This window comes from Psammomys obesus, unplaced genomic scaffold (genome assembly GCF_907164565.1).
Source record: "Psammomys obesus unplaced genomic scaffold, mPsaObe1.curated_primary_1811, whole genome shotgun sequence".
Taxonomy (NCBI): Eukaryota; Metazoa; Chordata; class Mammalia; order Rodentia; family Muridae; genus Psammomys; species Psammomys obesus.
In genome coordinates, this window is record NW_026596088.1 from 11,037,201 (window position 1) to 11,063,424 (window position 26,224).

General features: G+C 48.7%; 1 protein-coding gene across 8 annotated transcripts in view; it reads left to right on the forward strand.

Annotated features, from left to right (window-relative positions):
* The window catches only part of Plekha7 (pleckstrin homology domain containing A7), a 189,307-nt gene that overhangs the window by 60,711 nt on the left and 102,372 nt on the right, over positions 1-26,224 (forward strand). For 7 of the 8 annotated variants that reach the window (XM_055627342.1, XM_055627343.1, XM_055627345.1 and 4 more), the window contains exon 1: positions 13,157-13,383. The exons of the other annotated variant lie outside the window; for it this stretch is intronic. In XM_055627342.1, coding sequence (XP_055483317.1) covers positions 13,304-13,383 — 80 coding nt within the window. In that variant the 5' untranslated portion in view covers positions 13,157-13,303. Of the gene's footprint in view, positions 1-13,156; positions 13,384-26,224 lie in introns of those variants that run through there. 8 annotated transcript variants of the gene reach the window in all.

Consider the following 26,224-nt stretch of genomic DNA (forward strand, 5'->3'; position numbering starts at 1 on the left):
ATATGCCCTGACATGAGTCCTTCTTGCTCAGCTCTTCCTCCTGAGGTCTGGCTAAGGAGTGGATCACTTCTGTATGAATTGAGGTAGAGTCTAAACTCCGGAATTCGAATTTGTATTCAGCCATGTGACTTTGAGAAAGCCTCACTTAAAGCAGTGTGGCTCAATTTTCTTGTCTTTAGAATAAGGAGAAGTTAATTGAGCTCAGACGTATTTTGTTGTCCTTTCTTTTTGTTTGAGACAGGGTCTCTACATAGCCCAGGTTGTCCTGGAGTTCACTACATAGACCAAGCTGGCCTTGAACTCAGAGCTCTGCCTGCCTCGGTCTCTGAGTCTAAAGGCATACCCTGCTGGACCTGGCTTGTTTTTGTTTATAAGACAGGATCTTATATAGTCCAGAGTGGCCTCTCTCTCTCTATAGCCAAGAATGACCTTGACCTTCTGATCCATTTGTCTCTACCTCCTAAATGCTGAGATTGTGGACCTGGGCCACCATGCCTGGTTTGTATGGTGTCATGTCTTAAACACAGGGCGTAGAGCATGGCAGGCAAGCACTTCACCAGCTCAGCCACATCTCTAGCCTCTTAGCAGGTATACATGAGACCCTAGAGTGCAGAGAACCTCTGGAGACACTGGGTTCATGTGGTGAGTGCACTTTGTCGAGTGTCCTCTTCAAAAGCTGCCCTCAGCACAGCAGCGAACAAAGCTGTAGAGGCTCCTCAGCAGTGATTCTCAAGCTGTGGCTCAAGATCCCCTTGGAGGTCCAATGACCCTTTCACAGGGGTTGCCTATCAGATGATTTCATAACAGGAGTGCACTACCAACTTTACAGATACGAAGCAGCTACAAAAATAGTGTTTCGATTGGGCGTCACTACAACATGAGGAACAATTAAAGGGTCACAGCATTAGGACAGTTGAGAACCACTGCCTTAGAGAGAGGCAGAGAGGTCCTTCCTCACAGGAGCAGTAGGTACTGCTTTTGGCCTTTACCAGCGTGGCTTTGTTTTCTATGTATCAGGCTTTGATATGAGTATTTTTTGGTAAGGTTGTACTGCTAAACAGAACAAAATAGAAACCTGTTTCTTTTTTTTTTTTTTAATTGAGTGCAGTTTTATGTGTTTGCATGTGTCTATGTGTGTTTGTGTGTGTGAATGTCTTTCTCAGTTGTTCTCTGTGTTATCTCTCCCTTCCTGCCCTATCAGGGTTTGTCTGTATTGTCCCGTCTTCGAACTTGTTCTCTAAACCAGGCTGACCTCAAACTCAGAGATCCACCTGCCTCTGCCTTCTGAGTGCTGGGATTAAAGGAGTGCACTACTATGCCAGGTTACTGCTTTATTCTGAATCAGGGTATCTCACTGATCTTGGAGCACATGGATTGGCTAGACTGGTTGTCAGGCACACTGTGCGATCCTCCTGTCTCCCCGTCCCAGCAGTGGCAGGACAGGTGTACACTGTGTGATACCCAGCCTTTCACATGGTTGTTGGGGCTTTAAGCATAGGTCCTCATTCTTGTAGGGCCCCAAACCTCGGGTCTCAAGCATAGCTTCACCCCTTTCCTGTGTAACCTCAAGCAAGTTCCCTGGAGCTCAGAGGCCCTCTTTTTTTCATGCATAAAAAGGCAGTCAATAATACTTGTGCAAAGGAGAGTGAGAGAGAAATGCTGTCTTAAATGAACCGACGCCTGTAAGCCCTTGGCATGTGCTCAGCTCATGGCATGTGCTCCTAAATACTAGCTACTTGCACCACTTCTAGTCCCAGAGATTCTGAGTCAGTGGTTTCAAATTGGAAATGCCACAGGCTACTGGAAGGGAGATAACGTCTTCCTCTCCGTGGTCTTGTGGTTCTCGAGTGCCTTGGAAACAGTTGCCTTCTTCAGAGGAAGACAGTGGAAATCCACTCAAGGGCCATCAGGGGATGTGGGCTTTCCTGAGGATGGAGGAGTCTCATCAGTGAGAGCGTCAGTTGGGACGCTGTCCATGTGGGCGCCCTACAGAGACTGAGCCTTGTGCTTCTGAAGGCTGCATCCAGCTCTCATGTGTTGGCATTAACGTTTACCCCAGCTGTGTAAAGGCATTCTGGGTGCTCATTTCTGAGCATTTCTGAGACCTCCTGTGTTCAGGACGTACAGATGCGGATGTGCACTTTTCTGAAGGGCACCTGCGATCTCAGGGGGATGTGTGTCACCTTGGCCTTGCTCCTAAGACACATTTTCCTCCTGGGTGTATTTTTTTTTAAGGAATTGTTCATTTTTAGTTAGTTTACAGAATAACAGGTTTTGTTATGCCATTTCCATACGTGTGAATCATTAACACTGTCCTTTGCTCACAGCCCCTGTCACAGTGCCCGGCTCCTTCTTTCACTTTGTTTTGAGAGAGTTTCCCGATGCAGCCTGGGCTGATTTCGAACTCCTGATCTTCCTGTTTCGGCCTCCTGAGTGGTGGGATTACGGGTGCTCACCACCATGCCCAGCCTTGCTGGAGTTGCTTCTTGGAGCCAGGCAGCAGGTGGAGCTGAGGAGAGATATGCCTCTTCTTGGCGGGATGCTTTACCCAGAAGACAACTGGCTGCTGGTGCCTCTTCGGCTTAAACTCCCTTTCATGAAGAGAGCCCACATTCGTGGAGGAGCCAGCAAGTGTCCGGAGCTTTGGGAAGCCACAGAGGGCTTTTAATTCTGCATCAGTCAAGTTGACCACCTTGGACTTACCTATAGCGAAGCCCCCTTTGGTGCTAGAGATCAAACTTAGAGCTTTGTGTATCCTGGGTAAGTGCTGTAACAATGAGCTATATCCCTGGCCCAAGCTATCTTAAAGGTGGCAATGATCTTAATTTTAAACACTGATTGATTATATCAGGCAGTTTATTTAGTTTTGAAAGAGCCACCTGCAGATACAATGCCCCTGACAGCCAGCAGGGGGCAGGAGAGAGGCGCTATCCCATCCCCACATACCTCCTGTGTTCCAGGCACTGTGCTGGAGCCAAAGACACAGGGAGCCTCGTCTTGTAACAAGCCAGCAGGGTGACTGCTCAGCCCCCAGAGGGAAGCTCTAAGCTCTGGGTGCTTATGAAGGAGACAGGCTGGCACAGACCATTTTCCTGATGGCCCTGCCCTCAGTTCTTCCTGCCCAGCCCGTGGTTGGCTTGGCACACTTGGGCCTGTCTGCGTTCTTCCGGTCCCCAATTCACTTCTCCGGCCTTATCTGGGTCACAGCAGGTCTGGGTGGCAGTGTAGTGCAGCTGGCCTTTTCTGCTCAGCACAGTCGGTTTCCTCTGCCAGGGCAGTTTCTTCATCCCTCGGCCCTCCCAGGGTAGAGCCTGCCCTGTGCAGCCTTTGCTTTGTGTGACCTCACCGCATGTGACCTGGCCTGTAAACCCGTGGGGACTGAGTACACACTCTGACTAGCCTAGAGAACTTAATCTCTGTCCCCCAGCTCATTTTACCCCCGTTGCCCTTCATAGTGTCAGCAGCAATGTCTGCTTCAGGCAGTGGTGGTGTACCTGCAGGTGGCTCCGGGCCTGGGATGGGCTTGCCGTTCACATTGGCCCTATTTGCCACAAGTAGGGAGACCGAGGCACAAGGAGGGAACCTCTGTGCTGAAGGTCACGTCGCTGGAAGTGCTCTGAAGTTTGTCTGGACATAGCCATATTCTCTCTGCATGCTCCTCTGAGCCTGGGCCCGAGCCGCTGCTTATCCTGTGGCTATCACAGCCGCTCAGCAGGGGACTTTTTTTTGGGGAGGGGGAGCAGATTTTCAGCTGCTTCTGACAGCTGCTGAGTTCCGGCCTCTCCAGTCTGGGGAGAAGAAAGCCCACACCTGGGGCTGGCAGAGTACTCAGAACACATTCTCCCTGGCCTCTGCATGTGGTGAATGTGTTTATTGCACTTGTCACACCGTCTCCTGAAGTGCAGGCACATTAAAGATGGATATTACTTTCATAAAAGCCGCTAGGGAGAAAGGGAGAGGAGAGACAGTTTGGGTATCTGAAGGAATAATTGGATTTATCCAGTAATTGTGGGAAGTGACAGTATGCCAGGAAGTGCATCGGATGGTGCTGTGGGTCTGGATTTGTCAGGCATGTGTTTTTAATTACTTTGTCTCTGTTGTCATTATTTTAATAGAGACCTAATTTTGAGAATGGGGTTTATTATTTAATTAAACTTTATTCAACAGGGTTGGCAAATGAGCAGGCCTTATGGCTCAGTGCTGCCCTCTAGTGTGTACTGCATAGATTGTCAGTATATATTTCAAATTGTCTCAAGCATCAATTGATGCTTCTACAAAGTTGCCATTACTCAGGACAAACATAAGCATCTGTCATCACTGTGTGCTCAAGGAGTGCCAAGACACCTGTTCTAGTGGCTTCTGGTGATTCACAAATGCCAGGCAGAAATCATCCTTTTCCTTTGATCCCTGGAGAAGGAGCCTCGTCACAAACACATGCAGCCTGCCTGCACATGGGATTGGGATAATTACTGCCTGCAGGTTTGTTAGAGAAGATGGGTCCCTGAGGAGGGGCCCTGGTGGTGTTTGTACATAAGATGAGGTGTTTGGTTCTATCTTGGGCCCGCTAGGCTCAGGAAGTGTTTTGGCTCGAGATGGTATTGAGAAAATGTCATAATTTTTATGCCTACAAAGTTGTGCTGCCAGGCTGCTGTTTCCTTCACATTCGCCAGCTTGTGTCTATGCTCAGAGAGCCTGTTGGGAAGAGCAGCAGGCTCCAGAAGAGGACAGGCAGAACCCAGATTTAGCCACCATGGATTCAGATTGCGGCTGTGCTTCCATGCTCCCCGCACGGCTTTGACGGGTCTCCTCGGAAGATGAAGTAGCTGGTGTGGAGTTGGTGTTCTTGTGTGATTGGCGGCAACCGTTACGAAGCCACTACAAAGATGTGTGAATGGTGTTTACTCCCTTCTCCCTAGATTACTGCTGAGGTGCTTAAGGAGAGGGAAGAAATAACAGGGGTGCTAAATATACACTGAATTTGTTTGTTGTTTGTTTGTTTGTTTTGAGATCCAGCCTCACTGTGTACATCAGGCTGGCCTCCAGCTCTTATAGATCCACCTGCCTCGGTCTCCCAAGTGCTGGGATTTTAAAGGTGCTGGCCTTCACACCTTGTCCAGACCTATGTTTTCCTTTTAAACATAAACAGATCAAACTATTAAAAGTATTTTATGTGCTAATTAGGGCATTTCCTCTTTCTAATCTTTAATTACTCTCTGCATGAACAGCCTTTATTGATGAGATGGCTCTGACAGCCTGACATCCGGGATTGTGGCAACTGTGCTTTCTTTGCTCATTTCTTTCTTCATCCTGTTCCACAGTGGATTCTAAGCAGCCTGTGGTAAGGGACAAAAATGACTTAAAAAAACAAAACACAAGACTACATCCAGTTAGGAGATGAAGCCCCAGGGGACAGGAGGGTGGGAGCAGTACCTTAGGCCAAAGCACACACACTTGTGGAAGGCTGTATGAAAACATGGCTGCCTGATGTGCCCAACAGTCCAGCTGGGTCTCAGAAGTCGCATTCCCCAGAACCCCTTCTCAACCTCTAGCACACTCTCTCTTCCTGAGAGCCCAGGGGGATGTCAAGAGGAAATTGTTTTATCAGGCCACACGCTGTGACCTGGTGGCAGCTGGGCAGTTGGAAGATGCCATGGCGGGGGAGCTTATTTTAGGTACCTTTTTATAGTTGCAACAGGCAGGCCCTTGCAAGTGGCTCTAGGGACTTACACTCTGGTGGGCTGCAGTGATACGGGGACCAAAAAAAGGGAGTGTTGAAGTGGAAGGGATGCTGGGTGATAACCTTGGCCCCAGGGCCAGAGTGAATTATGCTGCTTTCTGGACATCACCAGGTCGATTGCTGCTGCTGGGGCCCCTGGGAAGCTGGCCCAGAGCATGGAGCTGTAGATCTTGCTGGGTCACAGAGGGTAGGCCAGGCAGGTGCCAAGTCCTTGCTTACCACAATCAGCCAGAGGTCCATAGCCAGGAGAGCCACTCTCCTCACCTTCCCACTGGTACCCAGCTCCTGCTGCTGCTTGCTGCTTCTGTGACTTCTCCACTCTCACAGCTGCTAGACACATCTGGCTCATATGGATTTGAACTCCCCTTTTGCCCCACGCCCCCCTTTTCTCAGCCTGGAACCTGGAAGTAGCCTTGTTTGTTTTTATTTTTGCTTTGTCCCTGTACATCCCGTCCATAAGCCTGAGCGTTAGTTCTAGCTTCAGGCCGTTGGGCCAGCTCCCACCCTGTCCTCCTTCACTGCTGTGGGGCCTCTTCCCTTTCCCTGCTTTTCCCCATTTGTGCGTTTTCACTGGCGCTGCACACAATCTGGGTTAGTTATTACCTTATTTCACTATGCCTTGGTTTCACTGTGTGAAATCAGGGCAGCAATAGGGCTCATACCAAAAAGCTTTCGGGAGGATTAAAGTCCTTCACACATGCAGAGTTCTTAGCACAGCTCAGCGCACACAGCTAAGCACTGAATAAATAGTGGATTCTTACTTGTTGCCACTGATTTCCAGGCCATTCTCTGTACTGAAGCTATAGAAACCTTTGTAAGAAACGAATTTGATCTTGTCTCTTATGGCCCTTCCCCTGAGTTCCCACAAGGTATTACGTGGCCGTAGGTACCTTCCACTAATGTGCCTTCCTGCCTTTCCATAGGCTACCAGGTGCCCCGCCCCCCCATACAGTATTTCCTTGCCAGGGACCCTTAGTTTCTTCCCACCTCTTTTTATGTCTGGGCCGATCTGCAGAGCTGTGCTCGAGTGCCATAGCTTAGGTCTTCGCTGATGCCCTCCTGACTTCACGTGCCCCACACTTCTCTATTCTGTCACTACTGTATCCCCTGTGCTTTCTGTGCTTTTCTTGGAGGAGCCCTGATCAGCACTTAACAGTGATTGAATAATGGCAGCACTTCTTTTTTCCCCCTAGATTTTATTTTATTATTTTATGTGTATGAGTGTTTTGCCTGTGTATATGTCTGTGTGCCACATGCATGCTTGGTACCTGAGGAGGTAGTGAGCTTCCATGTGGGTACAGGGACTCGAACTCGGGTCCTTTGTAGAAACGAGTGCTCTTAACTGAGCCAACTCTCTAGCTCCTTGTTTCCTGTGTCCCTCACATTTACCCAGTCATTTCCAGTCCTTATAACCCTACAGTAGGAACTTTAAATCCTGTTTCAGAGTTGAAGAAATGAGACTCTGAGAAGAAAAAACCAACTGATACCAGGTCACCGAGCTGTGAAGAGAATGCGCCTACATTCTACTCGGGTCCCAGTCTGTGGATTTTTAGATACCATTCATAGTGAGATGAGAGAGTTCTTTCCTGGTTGTAGGTGCCAGCTGATACTATGCCAATGTCAGGAGCACACCATCCCCATTTGAAAGTGAATAGTCTTCCATTCGTGTGGTTTTTGGGCATCCACCACACTGTAGTCTTGTGTGGGGTAAGAGCTCTGAGAGGCACCCGTTAGAGTATATTAGCTTTGATTAGGAACTGGTCCAAGACTACCTGTGTGATCACTGCTAAGGGTGGTCCGTGTGTTAGCACTAACTTTTTCTAAACTTAGAAAGTTTCATAGCTGGGCTCCAAGCTGTGAGTAGCCAAATCACTGGACGGCTAGGCTACTGCAGACGCCAGCTGGGAACAGCATAGATGGTAGAAAGCAGCATATGCAGGTCCTGGATTTGAGCCTCAAAACCCCCACAACAGTATACAAACAAGCAACTAAACGTCGTATAAATAGAACAGGTGCTGGGTTCTGGACTCACTCTAGACCTTTTATTTTAGATTATGTGGGGTTAAGTCTCTGCACCTACACTTTTAACCCCGAGTTATTCCAGTCAAAGTGGAAGGTCATACTCAATGGCAGTGTGTGTTTTGTAGCTAACCAGATGTTTTGTGTCTTTTTTTCCTTCAATTTAAAATATTTATGTATATATTGGCTCCAGTGTGTGTATGTTATGTGAGTGCAGGTACCTATGGAGTCCAGAAGAGGGTGTCAGATCCTCTGGAGCTTTTGAGCTGCCTAGCATGGGTATTGGGAACCAAACTTGAGCCTCCTTCAAGAGCAGTAAGTGCTCTTTAGCACTGAAACATCTCTCCAGCCCCCTTAATTATTACTTTTTATCAAAACTCTTTATTTGGGTGGGTTTTCGGTTTCTGATCATGGGGCAGAAAGCTGTTTCACCCTGGGTTCCACATCTCATGGTTACTGGCTTCCTTGGTCATTGTGTTCAGTGTGTCTTCTCCTCTGTCCTGGAGTCAGCTTTCCAGCCCGGCTGAAGCCACTTTCAAAATTTGGGGTTGGTTTGTGTTTTGATACAGGGTCTCTTTGTATTGCAGCTCAGGCTGGCCTGGAGCAGCTCCTGATCACCCTGCCTTTCCTCCCCCAGTGCTCGGATCACAAGCCTCCGCCAGCCCAGCCTGATGTTGAGGTTTGTTTTTGTAACTTCCTTCCCAGAAACAGCTCTGGACTAATCAGAGTTCCTGGCCTTAATGGCTCAGCTTTCCTCCCCTCTGTTCTCTCTCTAAACAAAGGCTTCAAGTTTTAATAGGCACAATAACAGTAAAATTAGCTTGATTAGGCTCCAGGTGGATTTAAATTGTAAACTAATGGCATCTCTGCCTGACTCTGCTGTGCGTTTTGTTTTGTGCACAGGATGTGCATGTCACAGTGGCTGGGGCTATGAAAGGTTGATTGAATTAAAGTGGCCAGCTTTAGATCCTGCCTCGTGGTTTTTAACTTATTATAATCTGAGAAACCTGGACCGGCAGCTTGGAGTTGAGTCTACCTTGCCTTCTGTCCTTGATTCCTGTTGTGCCCCAAGTATTAGCACAGCACCTTCCATCCCTGCTTATCCCGGTGGGAACCCTGTGGGTTCTTGGAGAGCTCAGAATGGGAGGTAGGGCCTGTGAGATGGCTTAGCAGGCGAAGATACCTGCTGGTAACGGTGAAGACTGGAATTTAATCCCCAGCACCTCTAGTGGTGCCCTCTAGCTTCTTCATGCACATCCTGGCACGCATGCCCCTCTCTCAAATAAATAAGAGTGAGGTTTTATTTTTGTTTGTTTGTTTTTTTGAAGAGCAATAATTACAACTGGATACCTTTTGCTGAAAACCCACAGCTAGCAGCTCCCTTCTTTACCCGAAAGTCCGCATGTACACTTTCATTAAACAGCAGAGCTCCATGCTGGGATGCTAGCAGCTGTGCCCAGGTGCTTTTTCATGCCTCCCGCAGAAGGGAACTCTGGCTGCCAGTAGGCTCTCTAGTAAGAGGAAGCGGAGGCCCGAGCAGCCACCTACTTACCAGCTGCGCCTAGTTTAGTGTGTGACTTGCTCACTAGTCTTTATCTGGTGTGCTTCGTGGCCCCCAAAGGCCTTAGAAGAGTAAGATTTTTCCCCCTTTGGATCAAGAGTCTAGGTTTTATGTTTTCTGAGCTCACTAAGAACCCAGAATATCAAACCTAGTATTTGAATCATACAATAATTAGAATATAATGCTAACATTTGGGAGCAAGGGACAGAACTCTTAGCCCCTGTCCATGGCTGCTTCATTTTGGAACCTTGACTAGGTTTCTGGGCATTGTTAGACAGCCCAGGAGGTAAATGTAAAAATAATTTTCTTGCCAGTTTTTTCTGCATGGTATCCTAGCGACGATGGAGTGGCTCTCCTTGGGTGTTGGGGCACCAGCTGGGACAGTGTCAGTGTTCCCCAAAAGCAGGGGTATGAAGGGCACAGTCATAGTTAGTCTTTTAAAAGTCGATGCAAGGGCTGGAGAGAGACTTGCTGGGTCTTGAATTTTAGCCCAGGCTTATCATAGCAATCCTCCTGCCTCAGCCCCACAAGCATTGTGATAACAGGCACACACTACCCACCCCTGGATTTTTAAAGGTTTCCTAAATTCACTTATTTTTAGCAGTGTTCTATGTTCTGATCATCAAAGTAATATGTTTATTGTAGACAAGTTAGCCAAACCAGAAAAATCTCAAGGAAAGAACTAAAAACCCACCATATCGGCAGGTAACGATGTGTCTGCTTTATTGAACCATATACTAATTAGGTTCTAGAGTTAGGGGTGCAAAGTTAAAAAGAAATCATAAAATTAGACATACCCCCCCACCACCATGGACAATAATTTGTGCGCACTGAAGTCTGAATACCTAGAGCTAGAAGAATAACTGACAAATTTCTACCAGAAAGCTAGGGGCAAAGTGATTCCCCTTTTAAGACAAGATCCACTCCCCAGTGGGGAGTGTGTGCGGGTGAAGGATTGAGCTGTATTCCTGTTTTCCTGGAAGGTTTGCTTCATTCTGCTTTAATATTAGGGTTTTATAGCTCTAATATGGGCTAATAGATTTACTTGTGAGGCTCTTGTGCCATAACAGAACATGTTTGCTGCAGGGAATGGGTAAAATCAGCTAGTGAGAAAAAACAAACGCCAGGCAGCTCATGGAAAGTGCTTTCCACCCACACAGTCCACCCACACACACAATCAAGATCATTTATCTTAGAATATTTTGTATATATTTTGTTTATTCTGCAGTAAGTAGTATATTATACAATATATTATATATTATATATATAATATATATTTTTTAAGACAAGGTCTCACTCCCAGGCTGGCCTCACACTCACAGAGCTCTGCCTGCCTCTGCCTCCTGAGTGCTGGGATTAAAGGCATGTGCTATTACACCCAGCCCCAAGTCTGTTGTTTTTTTTTTAACTTGGACATATTTTACTGTAAGGATGTACCAGAGTGTATTAACCAGCCTCTTGGGCGTTTAGGTCATCACAGTTTGTACTGTTATGCAAACGGTGACACTGAGAGCCCTGCGTGAATCTTTGTTTACACCCACAAGTACATTTTGTGCATAAATACTGTAGAACTGATGGGTCACAGGAGCTGAGTGTTTTTAAGGCTTTTATTTCATATTGCCAAATTATCCCCAAGAACACTCTATACTTTCTATAATGGGTCTATTTCCCTGCACTAAACTGGAGATTATTGAGAAGAATCTTCCACAGCATTCCTGTTCTTTATTGCTGGCCAATTTGTCTGAATGAAGTTTTTTTTTTTTTTTTTTTTTTTTAAGGTGATGCTAGAGATAGGTGAATACTGGCGGTTTTTTTTTTTTTTTTTTTTTTGTGGAAGGGTGGGACAGATAACGGAAGGGTGAACCTGCTATCCATTTCTTTTAAACTATCCTTGATGGCCATCTAAAGATAGCATAGTAATACTTAAAGGGCTCGCACAGTTTTAACAAGTGTATTTGGTATGATTTTTAAGGTTCCTTTCTTTTTAATTCATTTTCAAAAAATTGTATATGTATAGGTATTTTGCCCGCGTGTGTGCCTGGTGCAGGAGAAGGCTAGAAGGGGGCATCATATCTGGAAATGGAATTGTAGGCGGATGTGTTTAGGACTTAGACTTAGGTCCTTTGTGAAAGCAGTTGGTGCTCATACCCGTCTTTCTAGCCCAAGTTTTTTTTCATTTTTGTGTGCATGTTGTGGACAAAAAGCTGATTCCCAGGCATGGAGGCCCACTTCTGCACAGTCATCTCCATCTGTTGGTGTGTACGTGTGGACACGTGTGCATGTGGAAGCCGGAGGTTAACCCTGTCTTTCTTGATTGCTTTCCACTTTATATACTGAGGCAGCACCTCACTGAGCTGGATGTTACTGATTCAGCTAGTCTAGCTAACTGACTTCCTTCTAGAACCTCTTCTTCACCTCCCTAGTCCTGGGATCATAGGCAGACCACAACACCCATCCAGCATTACATGGGTGCTGGGGATTGGAACCCAGTTTCCCCTGAGCCAGTCCTTCAGTATGATTTGTGATTTGGAAAATAGTTTGCTGACTTGTATCGTAGAGGCTGTAGAAGAAGAATGGCCTTTGTATATTTTTCCAAAGGAGATACGAGTTAAACAAATCTCTGGAGACACGTTGCCCTAACCCAACCCTGCACTGTAGATGGAAACTAAGACCAGAAGCAGAGCATTCCTGAAGGGCTTCGCAGAATGGTGGTGGTGGTACCAGAGCCGTAAGTGAAGGTTCCCAACTCTGCTCAGTGTTTGCTCATTAAGGTGAGACAGCCATGGGTCAGAGAGAGATGAGAAAGCACTTGAGGGTCTCTGGACAGATAGGTGACTGTTTTTCCTGGGCCTCTGGACTGCCCCCCACACCTGCGGGACAAAAGCTGATTCCCAGGCATGGAGGCCCACTTCTGCACAGTCATCTCCACCTGTTGATGGGAGCTCAAGTAAACCTTAATTACCCCTGTACTTCCTCAGCAGGCCTCTGCAGCTAGGTCGCTTCCTCCAGGCAGACTTTGTTGATTTCTCAGTTAGTTTGGGGTTGCTTGCATAGCTGCCTCTGTACTTCTGTGACCGTTGTAATGAGTTTGTTCATCGTTTAAGCTCTCATCCTGACTAGACTATCTGGGCTCTGAGTGAAGGAACTTTATCCTCTGTGTGTTGCTGCAGGCACATTCTGAGCTTTATTTTTATTTGAATATTTAGATGCTAATGAATGAATTAGAAGTGTGTGTGGGTTGCTGGGTGGTCCTGTTTCCGGCTGCCTGCAGGAGCAGAAGCGAAGTCCCTTATTACCAAGGACACTGAGAGAAGAAAAACACAGTTGGGGCTGCCAAAGCCAGAGGGTACGGCCTGACAGTAGACTCCTAGGGTCAGGGGTCAGCAGCCACATATAACCCAAGTATTCTTTCCTGGCTTACCGGAATCAGCTGGGCAATTCCCTAGGTGTTGTTAAAGCAGAGCTTCCAGAAACATGGTGTGGAAGAGAATTCAAGGTCAGGCCTCTCAGAAGGTTTTTGGTGGTGCATGGGCATCACGCCCCGTCCCCTACCGCTTGGCCCTTGCAGTTGATGGGTGCTTGCTGCAAGGACTTGGCAGAGCTATTGGTAGCTGGCTGAGCTCCAGAGCGCCGCAGTAGTGAGGCCGCAGGTCCTGCCCTCCCCGCGCGCTTGCCTCCCTCCCCTCCTCCATCTCAGCCTCCTCCAGCTTGCAGCATCCTCTGCGAGGAAAGGAATGTGCCAGTCTGGGACGCGCCGTCCTGGCCGCGCAGCAGCACCTAAGGCGCCCTCTGGACTGCTAGGGGCTGGCGCCGGGCGCTGCGCGGCGCGCTTGGGTCGGCGCTGATGTCAAGTGGGTGTGGGCTCTTCTCAAAGGCCCAGGAGAGGACAAGGAGGGCGCACGATGCGCCGAGGTCGCGTGGAGGCCTGGGCACATTCCCTGCCCCAAAGCTGTTGACCGGTGGCCCACTGGGGCCGGAGCGGGTGCATGGAACCTTGGCGCTGCCCGCCCCGGGATGCGCACCACGCTGCCCTGGGGTGCTGGGAAGAGCCGCGGGCAGCCTGCAGGTGTGTGCACGCACGAACTTTCGGGCAGGACTCTGGGATCGTGGGCTGTGGTCTGGTGCTTTGTGTCTGGGTGCGGCGGGTTGGGAGAATTCAGCCGGCCCCTGGCTAATCTCCCCTTGGGAAGGGCGCGCCGGTAGCTGCCCAGCAGGGTTAAGAATCGCGTCTCCAAGTCCTGCCTGTGCTCATGGTAACAGGATTCTCTCTCTGCAGACCGCATGAATTTCCAAAATCGCCGGTGGTGCGTGGGAACTGGGAAGCCCCAGAGGCAGGGGAGCTGCGGGTCTGGGGCTGGTTCCGAGGGAGGCGGGAGGTAGTCAGTGTTTCTGCACAGGGTCGGCGATCCCACCTCTCCGCCCTCCCGGAGCCTTTTCTTTTCTTGTACACTTTCGTTGTGCGAAAGCCAAAAGCTGGCTGTGGAAAGGTCAGGGGTCAGCCCCTTGTGAGTGACATCTCAGGTATCTGACACATCTTCCTAGAGGAAGGCAGAGGGCTTTGTTCCAGGCTCTCTTTGCACCCAAAGCCCTGACTCCTGGGGGTCTAGGGCTGAGGCTCCTGTCATTCATTTTTCTTGGCAACATTAGCTCCTGGTAGGCAGGTTAATTATTAATATGTATCGGCTGGCGACAGGCTCGAAATGAGATTGGTGGTTTTCTCTCTCTCTCTCTCTCTCTCTCTCTCTCTCTCTCATTTCATTCCATAATACTGCAGTGTATTCCCAAGGAGAATGTGTCCATTCTCCCAGGGAACCGGTACTCGGGAGGGACCCCCTTTTGCTGTCTCTGGAACAGCCAGACTCCCTAGGGAGGACAGCAAGACAATGTCCCTTGCTTTTTATCTTTTTAACAGTATGTACCTTTGCCTTTGGAAGCCAACTGCACTCTGACACCAGCCTGAGCTCTTTCAGTGTGCACCTAGAGTTTGAGCTGCAAATGCCATCTGCAGTGCCTCACACTCTACAAGTGCCTCTGCCGTTGCTTTGAGAACCTTGGTCTGCAGAGCCTCTGGCAGGACCCTGACAGGTGGTGCCAACCTGTGCCTCCAGCAGAGTGAAAGACAAGCCTAGGTCTGGGACTGGCGGGAACAGGGTGGAGTGAAGCCCTCCCTTGGGCAGTTTCAGTTTCCTCTCGTCTTGGCAGGAGGGCATGGATTCTATCACCAGGCACTAGGTGTGCTGTACAGCGGGGGTATTCATACCTGGGCCCCCCGGAACTGAAGGGGAAGAGCCCAGGTTGCCGAGTGTGTGGATGAGAACAGGCTCTAGGGATAAATGAAAGCAAGCAAGCATGAAGAGAGTTGAGTCTTGAGACCTGGCAAGCTGTGATGGACTGTTTTCCCAGCCTAGGACAGAGTGCTTGGTCTGGTAGATGAAGGGCCCAAGGACTGATGCAGTAAGAGTGATGAGAAGCAAGGCTGTTGGAAGTGGCAGGAGGCAGTCTTGCAGAGGAGGGGTGGGGGTGGGGGGGCAAGGAAGCAGATTTTAACTGTGCCTGTGGCTGACAGAGGCTCTCAGACAGGCCTGGTGCCCTCTCCACTCCAGCTTTCTGAAAACTTCCTCAGAACTTGGCTCCTTAGGCTCCTCTTCTCCTCTCTCCAGCTCTGTGGGCTGGGCACTCACAGCTGCTCAGACAGAGCCATCTCACCCAGTCTTCCAGACAGAAAGTAGAGGGCTTGTCTAAGGAAACCACTTTCCCCTGATAATTGGGGGAACTGTACCGTGGTTTTCTTCAGCAGGCCCTGCTGGTCTGTACCCACAGCCCAGGAACATTGTCTTCTCATTGGTGACCCAAGCTACTGGTCCTGTGTGGAGGGTTTGGAGGCAGCTCTGACTGAGAGCCAGTTTTCCTCTGTTGTAGGAAGTTGACCTAAACCTGCCATCTAAAAATGTCTGCTCATCTTTTGGTTTGTCATCTATGTCAAAGCATTCACTGATAATGGCCCCCATCTCTGCCTGGTGGCTGGGATTCTATAAAGAGCCAATGAATAGCAGTGTCCTCTGGGCACCAAGTTGAATGGGAAGGGAGTGGTGATTGCAGGCTTTGGGGGTAAAGTTAAACAATTTTCAGGGAGGCTTTGGAATTATCGGGTGGGTTGTGGGGTCAGAGGATGGGGTATGGCTGTTTGGGTTTGTTCCCCCCACCTCCCGCTGTCTCTTGCTCCTTGTGTCTACCCTGAGTGGAAAAGGGTAGACTTGAGTCCAGCAGCAGCTGAGGCCTCTGCTGGACCCCGACTCCAGGGAGCCCCTTCTTAGGACAAGTGAGTACTCTGAAGATTTGTTCTGAATCAGGAGATTGGGAGGAGATAGAGAAAAAAGACCCTGGCAACCTTGTTTGAAAAAAAAAAAATCACAAAGATCCTCCTGAGGCTTGCACTGTCTCTTGTGAGGGACAAAAGAAAGACCAGTATTCCAGGCATGTGTGCTGTGGGCATGCAGAAACAGAGGGAGAGAGATTGAAGGGTTGATTGAGGCAAGGTGCATGTGTCATTTTTCTCCATGGACCTGGGTTTGAACTCAATCTCTGTTTTGTGTCTTTGAGGCGGAGTCAGTTTCTTCACCTGTGAAATAGGGATGAGGAAACTCCACCCCAGCCCCATTCTTGGGAGGATTATAGGAGCTGTTTGGAAAAGGATTTAGCACAGTGCTGACTAATTGGCAGCTAGAGGATCCTCGGGTCATCAGCTGGGGGAGTTGTTGTTTTCAGGTAGGAAATAAAAATGTTAGAAACATGTCTGGGCTCCTGGGTATCAGATGTGAAACAGTCCTGGAAGGGTTTAATCAGACTTGAACATCAAACTGGGCATCCAGCCTCCAGCACTGAAAGAGGTCTTTGGGGCCTCATAGTGGGGCCCGGATGCCAGTGCCGCTGAAAGGTGTCCTAAGACTGACCAGGCCACACCTGTCGCTGACTCAGGAACGACAGGCCTTTGTGATCCAACAGGATCCTGTGTGGGAATGTGGCGTGGCATTCTGGTACAGCCAGCTGTGTGCCTGAGGCTGTTGGACACACCTTCTTGTATTGTGTCATTGAGTTCTTGACAGTTTTAGAGGCAGATACTATCACACTTTATTGATGAGGAAGTTGAGCTGCTAGGAATTCTTTTGATTGCCCTTTGGAAACCATCCTTTGAAATCCTCTAGATTCAAGTTTCCTCAATGTGTTTGTGTGCCCTTCTTCATTGACCCATTCTACTGTTGTAAAATAAGTAGGGAGTTCTCATTGGCTTCTTGTTCTTTCGGGATTTCTTCCTGCCCTTCATCGCACAGGCTCTGGAGCTTATTGGTGTAGTACTCTCATCTGTAACTTTTGAATGTCTCTTGTGTGGCCTCTTACCGCTTGTCCTCACTCTTACCTTTTAAGAAGTTGCTCATTGGCTGGGGAGGTGGCCCAGTGCTAACGTGCCTGCTGCTCAGCATGAGGACCAAGTTCAGATCCCAACGCCCACCTAAAAGCTGGCTGTGGCAGTGGGTGTCTGTTACTTCTGCATGGAGGAAGGAGGTTAGCCCTTGGATTTGGTGTTGTGCAGGACAAGTGTCTGGTCAGAGCTGGCTGTTGGGCTCAGCACTCCCAAAAGGTCACAGTTCCCTGACTCCTCAGTGGGCTCTTCTGCCTCATTGCCTATGCGTCTCATGATCTGCCAGTATGCACTGAGGTCTGAAGTCCCCAAAATGTTAGAGGAAAAAAAATGTCAGAAGGAGAAAAGGAACAGAACATCTTGGGAAAACAAGGGCTCACAGCTGGTGGTGTTCTCAACCTGGAATTGCTCATGAAGAGAGCCATACTCAAAGCCTCCAATTTCTTTTTGTCAGTTTGGCAGTGTGCTCCTAAGAAAAGATAGCAGCCTTGTGGGCTGTTCTCTCTCTTAATGATAAGAGCAACATTATGAAGGTGTGACATGAAGCGATAAATTCTGGTTTGGAAGGAAAACTAAAAGCAACTGGTGGGACTCTGTTGGGAAGTTAGGCCATCTAGAAGGCTTGAAGATCCCACAGCAGCCTGGTGATGTCCTCAGAGCAGATGCTGTTCCATGCATTTTCCTCAAAATGCAGTGACTTGCCTGAGGCCAGGTGCCCAGACCTGTGCTGGTAAATGGTGCCCTGGCGTGGCTCAGCGGCAGGCGGTCTTGTTTAATAGTTTTAATAAAATTTTTCTTTTCAGTTATATATTTAGAACTTAAATATTATAAAAAGAGATAAAGGGGGAGAACTATGGATAATTCTGGAGATGAGCACTTTGCATTTTGGTGGAGTTTTTCTTTCTCTTAAGGAAGTAGGGTCGTTTGCTTTTGGTGGTGGTGGGGTGGATCTGGTTATTCGTCTCTGGGTATATCTAGTGTTGTGTCTTGTTTCCCAGGTAGTCAGGTCACCCTTGACTCTCTGCGCTATGGGCAGAGAGAGCGAGAAATTGAGAGTTGAGTCTGTCTGCACTCTGCCAGTGACTACAGACACAGTGGCAGCCGGCAGCCAGTGCTCAGCTCTGCTTCAGGTACTTCATATATGTCCCACAGACTCTGCCCCCGGTCAGCCTTGTGTGTGTGGGAGGGGCGTTCCATTTTATAATTGTAGGAACCCAGAGAGATTTACTGCCTTGCCTAATGTGATAAAGCCAGTGACCACCCAAGCTGACTTTCAAGTTTAGATTGTCCCATTACAGACCCAAGTAGATTGAGATGGAAGGAGCTGTCATCCATCCTTTTTTCATTCTTTTTTTTTTTTTTTTTTTATGTCTTTGGTGTTAAATAATTCTAGTTGCCTACGTGTCTGTGGGTCTTTACATAACCTGCTCTACTGCACATAGAAAATACTTGGCAAAGTCTCATTTATCCAGAACATGTTCAGAACCCCCATACTTATCCCCTGAGAAGTACAGTATAGCAATGGTTTATATATCATTTCCATTGTAGAACTATTTAAAGTAATCGATAGGTAGCTTAAAGCGTATGGGAGGGTTGCGGAAGGTCTGAATAGATACTGTGCCATTTTGTGTAGGTGCCCCAGGAGGTCCTGGAACCAATGCCCTGAGACTGAGGGCTGCTGTACTGTGTGGAGTGACATTCATGCTCTCCCCCCTTCTCCTTTCCTTTTCTTTTTTGTTTTTAAAGATAGGGTTCTCCTGTCTAGCCCTGGCTGTCCTGGAACTTTCTCTGTAGACGAGGCTAGCCTCAAACTCACAAGAGATCCCTCTGCCTCTGTCTCCTGAGTGCTGGAACTAAAGGTGTGCGCCACCACACCAGACGACATTCATGTCTTCTTAAAGATGTTCTCAGCTTGGCTTATTTTGCCTGTTTGAGCCACTTGATAATATCAGACTATCGGACTTGGGAGGGATGGAAAAATTTGGACTGTTAATAGGGAAGACAGTGTCTCAGAACTGACCTGAGCATACAGAACCATTTCTAGTACATCAGGACCAGAGCTTAGGCTTCCCTTCCTACCCATGTCCCAAGGTGTGAAATGGGGTCATGGGCGGGGTCCATTACTTTTAACAGTTTTGTATGTTAGGGATATTTTTTTTTTTTCCCACATGGATTTGAAGAACAGCATAGCTAAAACTTTAAACTCATTTGTGAGTTATTATTACTTTGGATATAGCTAGAATCTGTACTGTCTATTTAAAGAAAAGTGCAAGTACGGGTTGAACAGGGGCCCTGGCTGAGATTTCAGAGTAGTGTGTGGGTGAGGTGTGGTAAGCACTCTCCCTGTGAGGGACTTGCCCAGCTGCCTGTCATATTTCAGGGACCGGAAGAAGGAATTGGCCCTGGTGAACATATTCTACTTGCCAGCCGTCTTACCATGAGGCCTCGAGAATAGGCTTATTGGTGTGTATTCAGGAAGCTCCAAAGGACATAAAGACCAAGATGAGAGAAGAAGGGGAAAATAGATTTGGGGTTTGCCCTGCTCTGGTTGCTCGTTTAGGCTGTGTGCTAGGGATCCAGCCATTCTCTTTTCTGGGCTCTGACGTTTGTTAGGACCCGACTTCCTCAGTGCCAGGCTCAGGTAGCAGTGAATGGGGCTTGGTTGCTAGGCTGCCATCATAGCCTGTTAATTTAAGGCCTCCTTTTTTGATAGAGTTTCAAAGACTGGAATTTGTCAAATCTGACTCATGTATTGAAGCGATAGAGTACTTATCCCGCTGCCATTTGGCTCGTGTTCGCATTGTGGTGACGCCACATGGCTCCAGGAAGACGTGGTGTGTGCCTGTCAGTTTCTCTAAAGGGCACTTGTTACATGAGTTCTGAGACTCATATGTCTGTGTTTTCAGCGATCAGAGGATCAGCCAGAGCCTGTGCACCTAGAGCAGTGGGAGGAGAAGGAGGAAGTGTGAGCTCTTGCCTCCTTAGCTGAAGAAACCCAGAACTGCAGGCTATAGCGGGAAACAGACCTCAGGGTCTGCTTCGGGGGTGGGGGCTAGAACATCAGGTCTAAGCTTTGTACCCTTCCTAGCCCAGCCAAGAAAGTGCTGCCACTTGTTGGTGTAGTGGCTGAGTGCAATAAGGCACACTATTCACTGATTAACTCACATCACCAGCACAGATTAAAGGGGTTCACCGTGCCGTTTCCATAGTGCCTGCCACCTTGCTTTCATCGTCTCAAACATGAGGCAGTCATTGTCTGTGTGCTACACATAGGTGCTGTGATGGCAGCTGGACCAAATGGCCCCAAGACATCGGGGTTCTGGTCCCAGAGCCCACGGATGTGCTGCCTCTCTTGGTAAAGAGAACTACAAGTATGAGGAAGGGAGGAGCTTTGGATCTGCCTAGAGAGTCAGAGCGGAGAGGAGGTGTGGCAGGTAGTAGGGGGGTATGGACCACGAGCCTGAGCACGTGGGAGGGTTGACAGAGGTTGGGGGTGGCTTCTTCCCTTGCCCTTCTGGTTGCTTGCCCTTACTTTTGCCGGTGAAGCAGAGTTTGTATTTGTGATCTCTAGAGCTCTTCATGCACAAGTGTGGGATGTGGATGCGTGGGTGAGTTTTAGTTATTCCTCCATTAGTGGACCTTTATCTGTACTTAATCATGGAGGAATTTAGGCTTGTTTATGAGAAAAGCAAGTGTGCGGTAAATTATCTTTTTTTTTAATTAAATAAAATTTTAATTTAATAAATTTTATTTGTTATTGTTATTGTTATCATTAGGAGATAGAGTTAGTATGTGTTCCAGTTTGGCCTCAGAATCACAGCCCTTTAGCCTAGTGGTTCTCAACCTATGGGTCTCTGGGGGCATGTCAGATGACCCATATCAAATCAAACAGTTAACCTCAGAGCCATCTCTAGCCTTGGAAGTACTTTTTTGTCACATTGATTCTATATTCTGATAAATAGCTTCCCCCTGAAAAAAGGTATTGTTTGGGCTGTGTGTGTGTGTGTGTGTGTGTGTGTCTGTGTGTGTATGTGTATTGGGAGGGAGAGAGGGAGAGAAGTGGGGGTGTATGGGCCTCCACATGCCATGGCTAGGTGTTGAGGTCAGAGGACCTTGTGGGAATTGGGTCTATTGTTCCACGTAGGTCCTGGGCATGGAACTCAGGGTGGGATTGGAGGCAAGGGGCTTCGCCTGCAGAACTGTCTCCCCAGCACAGCCCTTTTGCTCGCATATCGCAGGTGCCTTTCCCCCTGTGACATTTAACACAGTTTACAAGAGGCTTACTTATTTGACTTCATATGTCTGTGAGGTTTCTTAGTTTATTATTTACTAATTTCTTTCTTTATGTATAGATAGGGTTGTGCCACAGTACAGTCCTGGCTCGACTGTACTAGCTATGTAGCTATGTAGCCCAGGCTGGCCTCGAGCTGTCTGCAGTCCACTTCCTTCAGCCAGCAGAGTGCTGAGGTGGTAGATGTATGCCACTGTGCCCAGCAAGGGTTAGTTTTGTAAGGCTTCCTTCCTCACAAGATGGTGCCATTCGTGTTGTCTTCAGTTAGTTTGTGGTAGTATGACATGGAACAACAGATACTGAGGGCACAACAATGAAACTCACAGTCAGCCCATGCCTTCAGGGGAGACAGACAAGCCAACAGCTAGTTTTGATCATTGTGGTGAGGCCCCATCTGGACCGTACATCCGGGGTCTTAGGAGGCCCCGAAGGATAGTTGGGAAAAGGAGGCAGGAAGATCCTTACTACAGCAGGAAGAGCATATTCAAGGTCCTCTAAGTAAGATCTGAAAGCAAGGTGGGGGCTACTGGCCACTCCACACAGACAAAGCTGCCTCTTCCCGGGCTGATATGGCCCACCTCTCACCTTCTCAGTCCCATTTTCAGACCAAGACCTGTGGCCCTATGTCAGAAGGAGAGAGTGGGACTGAGATTTGAACCCAGGCGCAGAGCCCAAGGTGTCACCATGCCTCTGTGGAAAGATCATGGCTAACGGAAGAAAGAAGAGTGTGATCCTCAGAGCAGAACAGCCTTCAGCTTCACCGAGAACAGCTGGGACCTCTTCTAGCTCTCCAGAAGGCTGAACCTGTTGCTGTTGATACTTCCTCTTGGGAGAAGGGGGTGAGAAGGGTCACTGGCCTCTCCCCTGAAATCCCAGACCCTTCCTCCTGTATCTCCTGGCTAGTTGTAATTCAGGTGCCACTTAGAGTAACACTGTAGGAGATTAGCTGATGGGGGACTCAGTCTTTATGTCTGTGGGAGGTCATTGTCCATGCTGGGATGAAGCAGCTTTGCTTGTGCTTCTGTAGGTAACCGCTCACCCACACTCTGTAAGTCAATGAGTAAACTCATTGCCCCTCTAAGTTGGACTTTGGTAGACTCATATTTGCTTTGCAGTTGGGCCCCTATGAGGAGGGGGCAGACACTTGTTACAGTTTTTCAGGGAAAGAGTTTCAGGGACACCTCAGCTCTAGTTCTGCTTCAGAACTAGATTCAGAGATGGCCAGCCTCTTCAGCCTCAGTTTCCCCATCTGTAGGAAGGCTGGGGTCTGCCTGCCTCCTTCAGGTGTGTTGTGAGTGGGAAAGGGATCCTGCGAAAGAATCCCATGCAGTCCAGGACACAAACTGCTCATATACCTCCGGAGAGGACACTCACGTGGAGCCCACCTCCTGATGGCTCGGCATCCTTTAGTGTCCCTAAGGAGGGTTAGGGGATGTGGCCATAGTCAGCCATTGAGGTATATCTGTGGACAGTGGCTAGAGAGCCTGCCTTAAGTATCAGTAGTTGGGTACTATAAGTTTCAGAGACCATCGCAGTTTGTCTCTACACCATGCTGTCTGCATGGATGTCTATGCTAGAGGTGGCTGAGGAGAACACTGTTCCTGACCTGGAGAACGTGAGCAGAATTTTATCCCATCCCTTTCACTTAATTCTCTTCTGTGTAACTTGCGGCAAATTGCCTTGAACTTTGGAGCTGCCATTTGTTTTATGGAATGAAGCCAACAGTTTCTATTTTGCAGACCACGTGAATGAGGCCCGCCCTGCCCCTAGTTATACTGGGCAAGCCGCTGGCAAGGCTGACTCTGATGCTGGGACATTCTCAGGGTTGCTCCAGGAAGGCCCTGCTCTGCAGACCCCTCCTCCCTCTCCTGCCATTCACCCTCACTCTAGGTCAAACGTACAGGAGGGTCTGGACAAGAGCTGGGAACCCCGGATTCTCTTGAGGAAGAGTCCTGTGCCTGCGTGTGGAGTGGCGATGTGTGGTTTCCAGGTGCTTCAGTGGGCATGCCAGGCTGTTTTGGAAGGCATAGTGTGTTTGCCTTGCCAAGTGCAGGATTGAGTGTCACCGTTTTGCTTTCTGGGAATAATGGCCGTGCAGATGAGGTGGACTCATCTCGGAGCTTTGTCAGAGACCAGGCTCTCCTCTTTCTCCGCTTTCTCCCACCTTTTGAAAGCTTTCTGATTATTCTTATTTACAATATTTGGAAAATAGCCCCAAAGAAGGAAATCAGAATTTATACCTCTAAACGCAGAGACAGTTACCGCTCATTACTGTGAATATTTCTCCCTGCCCCCTTCTCTTTCCAGTGCTGTGGTGCTTTGGGGTCACTCACACTCTTCCCCTCACCCGTCCTACGTAAGTTTCCCCGTAGCTTATTGGTGTCTAGAATTGGATTTTAGTGGCATTGTCCACTCCATCCCTCCCCGCTTCTGTCCCACCTAGTCCAGGCTGTCCTTGAACTCGCTGTGTAGAAGAAGGCTTTTTTTTTTTTTTTTTTTGGCAGAGCACAGCTTTAATGTATCTCACACGTGGCCAGGTCATTGAAGCCTTGAAACATTTTCATCTTTGTTGTAATGGTTGCTGGTGTTCCCTGCTCAGTAGAACTTTTCTCCTGAAATGTATAGACTCTGACTTTTTCCTTCTATTTTCTTTCAATTCCTTGAACTTGGTTTTCTAGTTCAAAGATAAGTATATTCAGGTGCATGTCAGTGGTGAAACAGCTCTTGGCAGTCAGGGTGAGGCCTTTGCCTCCAGCCATTGTTCACTAATGCTGCCTCCTTGTCACTTACCCCGCGTCCTGGCGGATAGTACAATCAGCCTCTTGTGGCTCACCAGTGAAATTTAAGTAATGGGTCAGCCTTTCCAGTGCTTCCCTCTCAGTCAGGAAGTTCGCCCGTGAATCTAACCTAAATCTCATCTGCTGCATTTTAAATCCACCTGCCGTTGCTCCTCTCAGTGAAGCGGAGCGGAGCAGAACCACACACTGTCCTGAAGCAGCCACAGCTCAGCTCCGGCCACCAGCCTTATGTTACCCTGGAGGAAACTTGAGGGGCTCTGGCTAATGCTGTCACGACTGGGAGGGCGGTCTCCGCATCAAGTTGCCACTGATAACGCCAGGTAGGGTTTCTGCATCCTAGAGAGGCCATCCTGTGGAGGCTGGAGTACAGACCTCCCCTGCCCTCCACAGAGCTTGTGGGGCAATTATCATGCAGAGTGGTGTGCGACTCTATGGGTCTATCAGATTCATTCTCTGGGAAAGGATGTGGTTGGGCCGGCAGATGGAATGGTCTCCCAATTGTGCATTGGGGATGGATGATCCCCCAATGGGAGGGGCGTCAGGTTTATTCTGGTCTCAGAACAGCTCTTGCAAGTGCAGGAGGCCAGGGTCCCAGCCTGGGCCACCCACCCTTGCTAAACAGCAGCTGGGAATAGACCAGGCCACCTTTCTTAGCCAGTGTCCTTCATCAGGAGACACCAGCTTTATATCCAGAGAGGGGCATGCTAATTTGGAAGGGAACTGAAATGCAGAAAGCTGCAACTTTGAGGACAGCAAGAGGGCCCTTTGTTGCTCACCTGGGCATTTTAGAGTTGGCTGGCAACAGCCCTATCAGGCTGGAACCAGCCTCCTAGGATAGAGCCCAGGCCTAGAGGCCTCCAGCCCCTGTGGGACTCTCTGCTGTAGGAGGTAGAACCGGTGTCCTCAGGGACCTGGCCCAGGCTGGCCCCCCCAAGCTGTGTGCTGCCCTTCTCTTCCTCAGCACCGGCAGATCCCACCTCCTGTGAGCACACGGATGCTGTGTCTGGGTGGATTCCTAAAAGGAAATGCTTAGTTCTTATAACGTGCTGTTTCTCCTTCAGTGCCTGGCATGGTACAATGCTGGGCTGAAATAAAACCAGCACCTCAGAGGCGAACCTGTGTCTTGTGCACTGGGTGAAGAAGCTCTCTGCTAGCCAGGCAATGGGAGCACATGCCTTTAATCCCAGCACTCGGGAGGCAGAGGCAGGGGGATTTCTGTGAGTTCAAGGCCAGCCTGGCCTACAGATGAGTTCCAAGACAACATAGCGAAAAGCAGTCTTGAGAAAACAAAGAAGCTCTCTGCTGGTCACCCTCCACTTTAGCCAGCCAGGCCACCCTGCCACTCCTCTTTCCAAGCACCTTCCTGCCAACCTTCATTCCCAGTCTGATGCCGAATGTCCCTGGTGCTTAGCTTGTGCCCACAAGTGCTCTCCCTGACTATACTTAGAATCCCCAGCTGGGCATGGTGTCGCACGCCTGTAATCCCAGTACTTGGGGCAGGCGAATCACTGTGAGTTTGAGGCTAGCCTGGGCTATAAATTGAGTCCAGAATAGCCAAGGCTACACAAAGAAACCCTGTTTCGGAAAAAAAAAAAAGAATTCCCAAGGTAGATGCCCGGGATTGGTGCAGAGGCTCTGGTTTCTGTTCTGGATTGGGGCACTATTTTTTAACAAAACCTTGCACAGGTGGTTCTAATGCTTGCCAGTTCTCCCAAAACATACCCATCTGTGGGTTATGACCTTTGGGTCAAATGACCCTTTCACAGGGGTTGCAGATCAGAGATCCTGCATATCAGATATTTACATTAAAATTCATTAACTATAGCAAAATTACAGTTATGAAGTAGCACTGAAAATTATTTTATGGTTGAGGATCATCACAACATGAGGAAAGGTATTAAAGGTTGTGACATTAGAAAGGTTGAGAACCACTGCCTAAAGTAATGAGTGAGGAGTGCTTGCCATGTCCCATCAGCATGTTCTTTAGGGGAAGATGAGCCTTTGAAGCCAGAGATGCCTGTAGCAAAAGTTTGCTCTATGTTGTCTTGAGAAGCAGAAGGGGAATGACCATTGAAAGCAGATGCCCAGACTTCCCTGAGCTGGGTCAGCTTGCTGGGATGCCTTTGTGGAGATCCTGTGCAGGCTGTGTCCTAGCTGTGTCACTCTCCCTGGGAATTGAGCAGGTGGCGTGGGCAAGATGAGGATATGGATGCTTGGTGCAAGTCAAAAGATGAAAGAAAAAAAGTAGGATATGCATTTGCCTATGTGTGTTTCTTCAGCCTGGACTCCCCTCCCTCCCATTTTCCTTCCTTCCTTCCTTCCTTCCTTCCTTCCTTCCTTCCTTCCTTCCTTCCTTCCTTCCTTCCTTCCTTCCTTCTCTCCCTCCCTCCCTCCCTCCCTC